The 13,743-nt window shown below is 41.8% G+C and overlaps 1 protein-coding gene across 3 annotated transcripts in view; it reads right to left on the bottom strand.

Moving 5' to 3' along the window:
• Nucleotides 1-388: 388 nt before the first annotated feature.
• The window catches only part of spata17 (spermatogenesis associated 17), a 35,068-nt gene continuing 21,713 nt past the window's right edge, over nt 389-13,743 (bottom strand). For 2 of the 3 annotated variants that reach the window (XM_027281695.1, XM_027281697.1), the window contains 2 exons: nt 13,626-13,730; nt 389-518 (listed from right to left, as the gene is read on the bottom strand). In XM_027281695.1, the coding sequence (XP_027137496.1) occupies nt 13,649-13,730 (82 nt within the window). In that variant the 3' untranslated portion in view covers nt 389-518; nt 13,626-13,648. Of the gene's footprint in view, nt 519-13,423; nt 13,483-13,625; nt 13,731-13,743 lie in introns of those variants that run through there. The other variant, XM_027281696.1, reaches the window with a different exon arrangement.

Genomic DNA, 13,743 nt, shown 5'->3' with positions numbered 1-13,743 from the left:
ATTTTATTATTGAAAAGAATGGTGAACTTGGGCTATTGAACATGATATAGTAAAAGCAGAGAAAATCCAAGCCAACTCTTCCAATATACAGTATGCACAGTGCAGCTATTAGTGAAAAGCATGGGAGAACCTTTTTGTATCTTTTCTATTGCTGACACCTATCACTGCCTACAGGCACACATGCTGTCTTTTAGAATGGGTCACCAGATTAGACCTACTTGTGTTGCACATTCCCACTCAGACTTTGATTCACACACACAATATAACTGATGTAATATTAGGCAGCAGAACACTGCAAAGTGTGTTACATGGGGTGAACCCTAACTTGGCTGACAACACTTAAGTCTCAAATGAAATAAATACAACATAATAAATACATTAAGCAATCTTTATTTGTACTTCTCTTTGTACTTCTCCCTCAGGCCAGGAGGAGGTCTGTCACACAATGATGTCTGCTTTGGAGTACAGATGAGGAAACTTATCAAAGGCGTCGTCGGTGGCAAAGACGTCTTGAATGGCTAAAGGGGAGGAGAGGCAAGGCAGAGAGGACACAAAGAAGAGGGATGGAGTGAAGTTTTAAATATATGGAGGGGGGGGGGAATAAAGAGTGGCATCAGTCTCAATTAAGTTAAAATCTCAGTTCAAACATGAGCCAAAATAGATCAATAAAACCAAACCCCAGTGTTCATCCACTTTAAATGTGACTTTTTGACACTGATTCATATGTCAACTATGCAAACCAATCACAGGCCCAAGGAAACTGATGACTTCCACAATTGGGAAAGTTGACTGTCCTTTATTTACAAGGTTTATTTTATTCTGTGGCTGTTCATCTTACTTACTGGATTTGCATCTGGATGCTTACTGAATAAATCCAGAAATCCAAAACAATTTGAATTAGCTTTGTCTGGTGTGGTGTGATATGATGGCAATTATTTCTTTATATACTTTTGAACAAAAACAACATTATCCCATAAAGATGGCTGAAGAACAGAGGCTGCTAATTTTCTGGCATTCATAAATGGGAATTAAGGTGTACATCCATATTGAGTCTCAAATACACTCACTAAGACTGTGTGTGTGTGTGTGTGTGTGTGTAGCAGTGAATTGCTCTTTTCATGGTGTGTGTGTGTGTGTGTAGCAGTGAATTGCTCTTTTCATGAGTGACTGTGACAGGTTTCTCATCAGGCCCTGAAGCCTCCTCACAGTTAGAGACCATGTACAGCACAGCCCCCGAACAACAAACACACACACTCATGAACGCATGTTGAACTGGGTGACGGTGTAAAAGAGAGACTTTTCTGTCAAACTACAGAGTACCAGAGATGTAGTTGGTACCACACACGTGTGCGCGTGTTTGTGCGTCTGCACCGGCTGCTGGAACTAAGCGGGGCTCTTAATCACGGTTGTAACGGGCAACATTACCGGCAGCGGCAGCAGGCTGATGATGAATGCCCGAGTCTCCGTGCAAACCCTGACCTCCTTTTCTGCTGTGATGCACAAAAAGCTCTAACTCTCTCACCAAAGAACACACATACATGCGCATTTCTGCGCACAAACAGTTTGCATCAACACATACACCTTGAAAAAAAAAACAAAAAAAAAACATTGGCGAGGCAAATGAACAAATGCATGAAAAATGCTTTCACACACACACACACTTTGCTGTTCCATAGGTGGTTCTGAGCCCACTTTTAGAAAGAGCTCGGGGAATGCACTGTGTGTTTATGTGTGTCTGTATGTTTGATTGTAAAATGATACAACTTGTTTTGTAATTTGTCCTCATAACTAATCACGATATCCAAAAAAAAAAAAAAAAAGCTAAAACATATCTTAAGTTTGGCAACGAGAGAAAAATTCAGGAGTAAATGAGAGAAAGTGAAATAAAAAAAAAACAGGAGAAAGAGAAGTGGAAATGTAAGAGTGTTAAATGAAATGTAAATGAGAGGGAAAGAGCCAGAGAAATAGAAATAAAAGAGAGGCGAGATCAGCACATGAGAGAGACAGATGGTAAAAAAAAAAAAACGGGAGAGATTTTGCAACAGAGTGAGTGAGTTGTTATAAATGCGTGTAAAGTTTTGATGAAGGACAAACTAATGTCAGGGACTGGGGCGGTTCGGGCTTCCTGCTCCCCGGCTACCACATGTGATCCCGCCTGTCACTCACACTCCATCGCCATGACAATCATCGTAATGCCGACGCCTGGGGGCGGGGACAAGCCTGTCCTTGTAACAAACAGAACCCCTCCGCGATCTGACGCCAGTGACTGCCGAGATCTTACACACACACACACACACACACACACACACACACACACACACACACACACACACACACACACACACCGACCATCACGCAGTGATTCCACACAAATGGAAACTGTGACACAAAAAAGGAAATTCCAGTTTAAAATTCAGCTCCATTATTCAGTAATAATGATTTGATGTGATTTGTTGTCACAGCGTGCTGCATGTTTTGTCACATTAATTGTGAAATATACAGCATGTGGTTGCCTTTGCATCTGTATGCTGTATGTGTGTGTGTGTGTTTATACAGGTTTTCAATGTATGCATTCATACAGAGTATGCAAGGTTGGGATCGGTGTGTTCACATATCATATGTGTCTGTGAGAGAGAGGAGTGAGAGAGATGGTGTGTGTCTGTGTGTGTGTGTGTTAGCCATGGGGTAGGGAGAAGGGACTTGTCAAGCTGAGGAAGAGATGGCAAACTGGATGGTGATGCCAGCCCTGTGTGACAGCTCCTTCACACACACGCACACACACACACGCACGCACGCACACACAAGCAGTAACCCCCCCAAACCTACCCTAGCCCACACTCCAGAGCTGTGAAAGCTGGGATACAGAAAGAAAACGAGACTGGTGGAACCTCCTTTTAACTGGAGGCTGATTGGTGTGTGTGTGTTTGTGGGAGGTGGTGAGCTAACGGAGGGAATGGGGGGGTTCAAAGTGTCACATCAATTTGTGGCTGTGCTGTTTCTGAAAGAGGCTAACCCCACTGCCACTTAAGCTTAACACAACAGTGAGCAGCATACTGGCAGACAGGACACATACATACAGTATACATGTGTGTGCACATGTGTGTGCGTGTATACACTAGTCCAGCACACACACACATACATACATACACACATACAGTATAAATGGAGACCTACGCTGAAATGAAGGTAGACACACACAACTCCAAATCTTTCACGTCTACCGTTGTAATTTTGAAAATTCTTACTTCAGTTAAAAATCATGTAGAGAAAACAACACACAGACAATACTTGTGGTATTCGTGGTTATTGTGGTATATTTTACATACGGGATGACATCAGTGCCGTAGGGCTTGAGAAACACAACACCATGCAAACAATCACTAAACAGACCTTGATTCATTTGAAGACTTCATCTCACACTCTGCGCACCCATACATAGTTGAGTTGAATGTCATTTTCTGTAAATCTATCAAAGCCTGAAATTGTATTTTGGTGGGATGCTTCATTGTGCCTGTGAGCGCAAGCAGCCATGGGAGGTGAGGTTGCTGGTTAAAAACCCCCAGGGGTGACCTGGCCAGGGCCCCAGACCACTTTAACCACTCGTCTCCATTAACAGGCTCCCAGATATCATTATGCTCCCTGGGGACCAGGCGTGCTCTAACCAACCATTTACCCTCTCTCCTCTATTTCTCTCTCATCTCTCCCTCTCTCTGCCATGATGTTACTCAATGAAAAAAGACAGCGGAGAGAAAAAATATGAGATTGATTTATTTGCTTCAGTGTTCTTTGGGATAGAGTTCTCTCCCTCCCTTTCTCTGCCATTTCTCTCTCTCTCTTTCTCTGCAAACTGAAACCAATTAGCGAGCAGAGCACTTGTAGCGGGGAATGTAGGGCAAGCGAGGAGTAATAAAAAAGTATTGACTTTTCTGTGACTGTACGCAGCGTGAAAGGGGTGCCGCGGCCTTGTCCGACATGAAAGGAGCTCCATTAATTTCACTTATTTCACCCAGGCCCCTGTCAGGAGGCCCTAATGCGTCCCAGGCGCACTTCTCACATGCAGGCACTCAGACAGCGCAACGCAGCTCCAGCCTGGTTACCAAATGAGTTTACATTATATATCAGAGCGAGAGAGAGAGAGGGGAGCGTAAGAGAAAGGAGTAATTTCTAATTCCCTAGTTGAGACACAAAGCGAGGCCTTTCATACGTAGCTAATTTTGCCCCAGCCTCACCTCCTCATCCTCCTCCCGTCTCACTTTCCCTTGCTCGTTCTGCATCATGAAAAAGCCACAGTTCAAGGAAAATTACCTACAGTACAAAAACAGGACCAAAACAGATCAGCCTGAGAATTAGATAGTAAAAAACTTTGGTCTCAATTTCCTAGTGGCCCGATAGTCAGAAAAAGCAAAGCAAAAGTAGAGAACATACATTTTGGTATGGATTTCAGCTGGAAAGGTTAAAGACATACTAATATAATGCTTGCTTGTTTTTAGAAACAAGCAAGCATAATTTTAATAAACAAAAGAATGGTTCTTCTTTTTTATAACGGGTTAACACTCAGTTCCCAGAAAATAAAACAGATCATCAAATATTTGCTGGAATCTTGTTTTCATATGACTGCAAAAGGTAAAAAGTAGTCATCTGAACTTTTCTCATTTTAGCAGCATTGTGTGTGTATGATCCTGTGTTTGCATACATGCATGTGTATGGCAGGGATAGATGCACTCCATGAATGTCTGTGTGTTTGTCTGTGTGTGTGTGAAAAAGACCGAAGAGTGAGAGGCTATCTGCAGACAGAAACTAATCAGTGTGTGTGAGATAAGAAAGCAGCCTTTATGGCGTATGGTAATCAGCCCCCCCTCGGCCTGCCACCGCCATGCATAATCACCACGACTTATTCACATGATTGATGAAATATGCGTCTGTGAAATCCGAGCTGCTTTTGTTATCATCCTGTTTTCCCCTTCTCCCCCCTCTCTTTCCTTTTCTCTCAATCTTTTTTTTGTCTTGTTCAACCTCTCTGTCTCTCTAAATATCTCTTCCCTGCTCTGTAGTGGCCAAATATGTTTGGAACCATGTACAAACAAGAAATTACACACACAGCATGGGGTCTCTCTTTAAACTAAGCACATGCACAGACATACACACTCACTCTACACATGCTTTTCTCTCAAAATGTGGTAATACAATGCATGAGAAATGTATGAGGAAAGCCACATCTTCTGAAGAGGAATATGGAGAAACAAAGGGAAAAAGAAAAAAGATAAGGGTAAGAGAGAGCAAGTAAACGAGGAGACACATTAATTGTTCTGTCCTGCAAAGAGAAGTGTTGGCTGGATTAGAGGGGGGTGGGAGGGAGGAAAGAGAGAGAGATAGAGTGATAGATGGAATTAGATGGATAGATGCTTCAGAGAGCTCTTGTCATTGACACTCAATCGCATTAATCAAGCAACGGATGCAGAATTCACAACTAATGCAACAAGAAGAAACAAAGACACAAACAATTTAAGCAAAAAGCAGCAGCAAGTCCCTAACTACTGAAGGAATGAGAAAAAAAAAAGTAATTACACTAATAGTCAGATTCATACATGAACTGCAACTATTCAGAAATGTAGCCTTCACTAGAACTGATAAACATAACTCTAAAAACATAAGAAACATCTTTATTGACCACACTGTTGTAAGCCTTGTGGTGTCTCTTAAGTTTTATGGTGCTCTTACCATCTAAGGAAAGTGAAAAAGTGAAGCAGAGCTCTAGAAAGCATGAAGATGGTTTGGAAAGATGACTGGGCTGAAGAAAGTTGAGAAAAGGAGCAAAGAGTAGGGCTTTCAAATCAAATACATACACAGCCACATTCCTAGTAGATTATTTTATAATGTGAATAACACATTTTTAGTGTTTACCTTGTGATCACTGCTGCCGTGATAACTTTCCAGAGTTGCAAAGTCATGACTGATAGTATTATCAACTTCTGTGCAGTGTTTTGAACCTTTAAACTCATTAATGTACTCAAATCGCTCTTCTTGGATCATTTCATTGTCTCACCAATACCTGAAACAACACGGCCTTACCAATACAGGCCTTGACAATGTTTTTACATGGGGCTCCTTTCTGTTTGAATGCCTGATCAGAACAGTAAAAACGCTTTGGCACAGAACATGCAGGGCTTAGACTAATGCACAAGGCAGGAAAGGAGTAGGAGAGACACATCGTAGGAAGAGGACTAGGACTGATTTGGGGTGAGAGTAGGCACTGGGGGAAGGTGGGGGCTGAGACTGAGGGTAAGATTAAGACAGGGGCTGAGGCTGGTGAATTAAGGCCCCCAGCCTCAGGGTGCTATTACACATCTATAATGAGAAACGGAGAAGAGGGGGGCTTGTCTTTGCACCTCGGCACACCTTAGATTAAATATGCACAATTCCCATGCAAAATGGGCCAGGAACAGCCGGGACCAGCGTTGCTGTCTAATCCCCTGTGCTGGAGTTGTTTCAGCCAGGGTTAACAGGCTCATCAGTCAACACAGGCTGCTTAGCACAGGACATCAAGGCCATTTGCAGGTTTAAGTGTTTGTGATTGCTTCCCTTTGCAGATCCCACCGCCACCACAAACCCCCCACACACTGGCTACTGACAATATGAGTCTGTAGTAAGACGCACACAGACACACACAGACAGACAAACAGACACAAATATATATCAACCATCTACAGTTATTGCATTGCTAAAGATGTGGCCTTTATATAACGATTAGACAGCTTACCAACAAAACAACTTATGCAAATCACAAAACACACACATTTTTAAAGACTAAATTCCAACACAGTGACCCATCTTGCAACATCAAGACATTTCTTTCATCAAGGATGGATGGATGGATGCAGAACATGTAAAATGGAAGCAGGCAATATAAGAGAATCAAAACATCTTCTACCTGCTATTAGAAAATGTATTCTTTCTCTTTTTTGACGGCAAAACACACATGTAACTATGTATGCTGTCTGCTGCATCCTCATTGTCCATCTACACCGTAGCTTAATCAAAAAAACAAAAAAAAAAACATTTGCATTTCACAGCCAGGGTTGACTTCTATCACCAACACAATGCGGTATGAGAGGGCTGTCATGTTGCTCAAGTATATCTGTGTGTGTGTGTAGTGTGCATTCAGGTATTTGATGGGACGCACGCACACACCTACACACAACACAGTTTACAAGAAAAGCTATGGGGGGTATGGGGGATGGTGGTTGGAAAAAAGTTACAGCTAGGTATTGCAGATGTAGAGAATAGAGAAAAAGAGAACAAGTGTGCAAATAAACAAGACAGCAAGGGAAAGAAAGAGTGATGGCAGAAGATAGAGAGAGAGATAGGCAGTGATTATACCACACTACGTACAGTATGGTTCAGTGGAGCATATCTGCACAGGGACAGGCAGTCCATTAAAAGCACAGACATCCTTATCCTGCTTGTCTACCTGCTTTCTCTTACATCCATGTATACATGGAGAGGAAACTACCTAAATAAACCTGAAAGCAATTTCTGATCTTAACTCAGAATAACTATAACCATGATGACAATGCATTTTATACAGGAGGCACCTTTAATTTTCTTTTTTGGGTATATCTTTCTAATTTGTCTTTCTTCGTCTTTATTGTGGTACATCTAGAGTGCATGTATTATATAAGGATTTTAAAATTTCACTGAATGAGAGATTGTCCTTGTCTAGGACTACCACTTACTGTAAAGCACTGGCCAATATCAATTTTTTACAGGACACACAGATTCTTGAAATTTGCTGATCAAAATAATATGCTGATGATATGTGTAATAATCTAATTGTGTCATAATCTAATATCACCCAATAATGTTTCTCTAATTCTACATCAAATACATAAAATAAATGCATTTTATGAATGTGAAGAACATCTGCTCAACTCTTCTTTACATTACAATTTTGCACAAACATAATACTATAATGCATTTATTAAAGGTGCAATATGTAAGATATTTACTGTATTAAATCACAAAAAAGGTGCAATATGTAAGATATTTACTGTATTAAATCACAAAATGAATATGCTATATCATTAGTTCTTAAGGAAACATGCTAAGTTGAAATACTAGCTTGTTGACAAAAACCCGACAGCCAAAATGGTCTTGGCCCGTCTCTTTGTTCATGTTTTGGCCTTTGATATTCTGATCAATTAGTTCCATGGCCGATATTCGATATTGGGTTGAAACAAATTTTCGGCAAACACAGCGCACTACAACAATAAAAGCAAACGAGTGCAGCAGTTTGACAGAGTTGGACTCTAGCAGACCTGAGACACAGAAACAGGCGTAGAGGTTAGGTACACAAAACAAAAAAACAAGCGACGTTACAGCAGTTAGTGTTTCATAGTTTATAGTGCATGAACACGTCTTTTTTTTTTTGCCTTTTCGAGCTTTATTTAGATAGATGGGAGAGAGAGATGGAGAATGACATGCAGGATAGAGCCACAGGTCGGATTCGAACCCTGGGCTTCCACAGCAAGGACTGAGCCTTCGCACATAGGGCGGCTGCACTACCAACTGAGCTTAACGCCACCCTGTGAACTGTGTCTTGATAGTTCTCTGTTTGAGTGGTATTTGACGGCTATCAGTCACCAAAGGAGATGGGGGTTTGGGGGTGCAGCGGTTTGTGGAAGGTGTGTTTAGTTCAGCTGCCCCACACAGCGGCAGCGGTTGAGAGATTAATCTTTTTTTTTACTTAAAACCTAAAACCAAATGAATGCAGAAATCACGTAATGGAAATGTTACTGCCAGCAAGTCTAATTCAACATTGATTCAACTTTCTTTTTACCCTATTAACACATTTATATACTGGGTTATTAGCTCATTTATGATTCTAAAAAGATGATGATGATCATGATTGATAAAAGGTTCATGCATAATTATTATTGGTTATCAAAAGTTCTTGGTTATCAAGAGCTAACAAATCTTAACCTTCTTCTTAATCTTTCTCAAGGATGTTGTGAATATTTTTTTATGATAAACTGCCGATACCATTTTATTTATTAGTTTTAAACAGGAGGGTGACACAAATTCATACAATTAAGTTAAAAAAATTGGCCTTAAGTGACCTGAATTAATCTGGTCAAGTCAGGTCCAACAGCTTTGAACATAAATAATAAAGTCTAATGTCAGTCATTCTCTTAAGTCACACCAAAATATGATTGCTAATCATTTAATTGAGACTGTCCATTTAATATCATGCTGTGTGCACTCGGCCCTCATCGTTACTCTGTATGCAGGCCTTGCGGTGCAAAATGCCACCGTAATGGAAGCAAAGTGTTGGGTTAATTGATAAATCTGAGGTCCTGAGTAGGAAGGAGTGTGGCAGAGGGAATGTTTTATGGCTGTGCAAATGAAGGGGCTGCAGAGTTTTACACACGCCGTAAAATGGTTACGGAGAATTAGCGTTCTTTCTTTCTCACCACAGTAACCTAGACACTAATGCAGCAGAGCTAGAGATGGATGGACATGATAGCGTCGGAAATACATACACAGACAGATACGCATAAAAGGTGGACACATACGAGTTCACCCATTTGCTGCCCCTGCCCCACCTAATTGCATTGTCTCTACTTGTGGCCTATTTCAGTTTAGGTATTAATTGCTAATGAATACTGTTCCCATTAAAAGGATCCCTCATACATCAGTTGTGTGCATCATGGTGATACATTATGGCTAAATCCATTAAGAGTGGGCCAGCATGTGTGTGTATGTGTGTAGACACACATTTCCCCAGTTCCCGTTGCCTCAAGCTTTGCACCCACAATACAAGAATGGCAATAACAAATAATAAATAAAAGGAGAGTGTGTTTGAGTGTGTGTTGTGACGAGAGGCTGAAACGAGGATGATGCTGGGGGCAACATTAAAGTATATGTGTGGTTGGACTATCGGCAATGGTCTGTGTATATGTGTATATTCACATGCATACATTCAATGTAATGTGCTTATGTAGGTTCTGATCAGACGCTAGCTTTTGAAATTTGTGATGGGTGTCAGTCTAATGCAAGGGGAAGGAAAGGCTTGGAGCGCAGACAGACACAGACGTGACCACTCACTGTAGTGTACTTGATTAGCACGTAGCTTCCTAATTAGCTATCCTCTATGGTTACAGGCAGTACCGCTGGTGACATGGCTAATAACAAAACCACAAAATTAGCATGGACAGAGGGGGCTTTCCCATATTTGCATTTGTAATTAGTTATTGTAAGTGCATTTAGCTGGTGCAGAAGACAAAAAACATTTTTGTATTTTGTCTGAACATTAAAATGCTGACTGTATTCAACTTTCTAACTTTAAAAGGTTTAAGCACTTTTCACTCACAAAACAAAGCCTTTAGCGAGAGATGTGGGATGTGAGGTGCAGAGGTCTACGACGCTAATCTTTAATGCCGGACCTGGGAAGTCAAGGCAAGGGCACATAGGGGCTGGAGAAAGGGCAAGCATTACATAGTCCCCTTGGCCTAAGCTGGGGCCATTAAGTTCCTGGAGATGCGGTGGTACATTTGCACTGATAGATTTTCTTACTATGACACAGATGGCTAAGGTAAATAAAGGTCCTGGAGTCAGGGGCTATTTCTAGGGCTTGGTTTGGATTGGGGATGCTGTGTGCTGTACTGCCAAGAGCTGTGATGGTCAAGCCAGAGAGCTGTGGTCTGGAACCAGGAAAAAAAACTGGGCTATGTTAATGATGAGGCTTCAGGCTGTGTAGAGGGCTGAAGCAAGGCTTAGGGTGATGATTACAAGCAGGGTTAGGTAATGTGGCAGAGGCTGGGTGAGAGGGCTGTGGCTGGGGTTTGAAAATAATTAGGAGCATGGCTGGATAACATAGCTAGATAATGTGGCTGGGGGGAGCCTGGCTGGGCACGGTATGAAGATGATGAGTACCAGGGTTGAGCTGTCCACTCCATTGGCCCTCTGAGCTGTGACAAGAAGCTCTGCTGGCTGCTGATGTAGCTGGGGGTGATGCCAACGATAGGACTAATTTACTAATTACCACAGAGCGAGAGAAGAGAGAGAGAGTAAACAGAGGTGGAGAGAGATACAGAAAGATGGAGCATCAGACAGAGAGACAAAAGGGGGAAAGTCTGAGGTCTGATGAGCTCTGACTGACAGCAGTGTGACACGACTACGCTAAGAGCAGGCACCACTATCACAATTCGCCAACATCCTACACAGCAGCAGCAGCAGCAACAATGTTATTTCAGAGAAAAGGGAGTTTAGCCAACGTGTGTCTGGATGGTATGCATATGCGTGTGTGTTTGTGGGTGCATGTCAAAGTGTGTATGGGTTAGATATTGTTTAGGCAAGTGGAAAGTAGAAAGCTGTCATTTTGCAGCATCCATCAGAGAAACAATTAGATGATATGTGTGTACATGGACAAACAGTATATGCTTAGTTACACACTACAAATATAACATAGCTTAATTATATTGTGCTGCACTTTTTGACCACTAGTGGTCGGAATGATTTGAGCAATATTGTTTATATCTCAGACAAAAGCACATGCACATCACAAGCATGGGAGGATGACACAACATAAACAGTATATGAAAATATCAACTGGTACATACATCTACTGTATTTATTTATATTACCATACTGTCACAAACAATACAGTTTTGTTGTTGCTGTGTGTTTTCAACGTAGAGCTGTGACAGTGGTGTGGTTATCGTGGTGAAAATGCAACATGTTCCAACAGTTATGGGGGAACCAACACCCCTGGTGTGTCTGTCAGTGGTAAAAAAAGGTGTGTGTACAACAAATATCAAACGCGTTGCAATGGAGTTACATGCGATTGACCCCAAAAGATTTGCAGTGATGACAGAAGTGCGCTCAATCTTGTAAAAGGCATCACATGACTATGGTATTGCAGTCATGTGGTTATCACCACAGTCCTAGTTCAGTGACGGCTAATGCCTTGACTTGCTGCCTGCAATGGGTATGACTTTAGCAAAAATGCCTGTGTCTATAGTTTCTAATTTGAACGGTGAGCTAAATTATCCCTGATGGCTTTAATTTTGGCTGCGTCAGTGAAAACCATTTACTACACATGCTCAAACACAAAGACCGTACAAGTTTTCCATCAATACAGTATTTTACAAATACAGCATAGATGCACCAGCAAAATCTTACTCCCCCAGCCAGCTTGTCAGCTGCAGGAGACCCCAGTCACCCGCCCACTCACTCCCCATACTTATTTATCTCCAGTTCCTGGGGCCGTGTTAGTTCATTCCCCTGTCGCTGCTCTCTCCTTCTTCCCTTGCTCCTCTCTCTCTCTTGTTTCACTCCTCGTTTCCAGGCAATTGGGTCTGGGTGCTGGTGGTGGGGGGTAAGAGGTTGGGGTGGAGCTGCTGGGAACTTTGTGTGTGTGTATATGTGTGTATATGTGTGTGTGTGTGTGCGTGTGTGTGTGTGTGTGTGTGTGTGTGTGTGTGTGTGTGCTGGGAAGTGAGCTAATAAAGGACGGTGATCCATGAAAGGCCTTGAGCAAAGACACAGTCAATTACCTAATGCCTGGACCAGACCGCAGGGCCCACGCACACACATTCTCTCTCTTACAGACTCAGACTCAGACACACACACACACACCCATGCATGCACCTCATTTACGTATACATGGAGAGGGGGCAGTGGAGGGCATAACTGGGAATTGTGTGTATGTGTGTGGGTGGGTGTGCATATGCGTGTGATGGAGAGCGGCGATTTATTAAATTGCTGTCACTTTTGACAAATTTGTGCAACTCAAGTTGAAAGGGTTAGGCTGCACTGCTTCTCTGTTTTTCCTCTTTTCTTTTAGAGAAGAATAATACCTTTCGGCCCGAAACTCAGGATAAACCTGTGACTTCCATCAGTTTGCAGAGTCTGACATGTGTCATCTAACCTCGTTCATGTCCAAGCTTTAGACCTGGGTCTAACACGGTCTGGCATTGATTGACTTTGATCTGAAAGGGTGAACATGGATTTCTATAATACTGTAACTGTATAATATGTAACACTATAAAATCATTATAGGATCACTGTAAACCTTTTGCAGATTCTAGATGTTCCCTATCCCTTTCAACCATACATTTTGGTCTTGATTGTACAGTTAAGGTTGTTGCATTCATGAGGTGACTAACAAAGAAAACTCCTTTCCAAAACAATCATGTTGAACCTTCAGCAAAAATATTACAGCAATCTTTTTTTTTAACTTAACCAAACTAATAACTAAATAAGACAGCCATATTTATACATGGTCTTCTATAACTGTGTTTTTAAGTGTTTGATAAACAACATTAACCATATGTGTCAGCATGCTGAAATAAATGGCTCATATGCAGGTTTACCACATCTTCATTATCCCATGTAACACATAGAAGCCCTATGTGTTACATGGGTGTGTGGAAGTGGTTTAAGTGTGGGTTTTCCACCTTGATGGATTCTGTTTTTGGAGGCCTGCCAGAAAAGGAAGCATTCATCAGCTATGCATCTCTGCACAGCACTATAGCCAGGTGGGTGAGCAGTCTCCAATGATGACTTCATTTAGGCATGTGGTTGGCACAGAATAATTATTTTTATGTTTGTAGTTTTCAACTTACCTCCTCTGTCTATGTGTAATCTACTATCTGAAACTCTTGGCGTAAGCTGGATGAGTAAAGGAACTCCTGCTGTGGCTGAGATGGTGGAGCATACTTCCTGTCCCTCTGGTTGGTGAAT

The sequence above is a fragment of the Larimichthys crocea genome, chromosome VIII, assembly GCF_000972845.2.
Source record: "Larimichthys crocea isolate SSNF chromosome VIII, L_crocea_2.0, whole genome shotgun sequence".
Lineage (NCBI taxonomy): Eukaryota > Metazoa > Chordata > Actinopteri > Sciaenidae > Larimichthys > Larimichthys crocea.
This window is presented reverse-complemented; position numbering and strand designations above follow the sequence as displayed.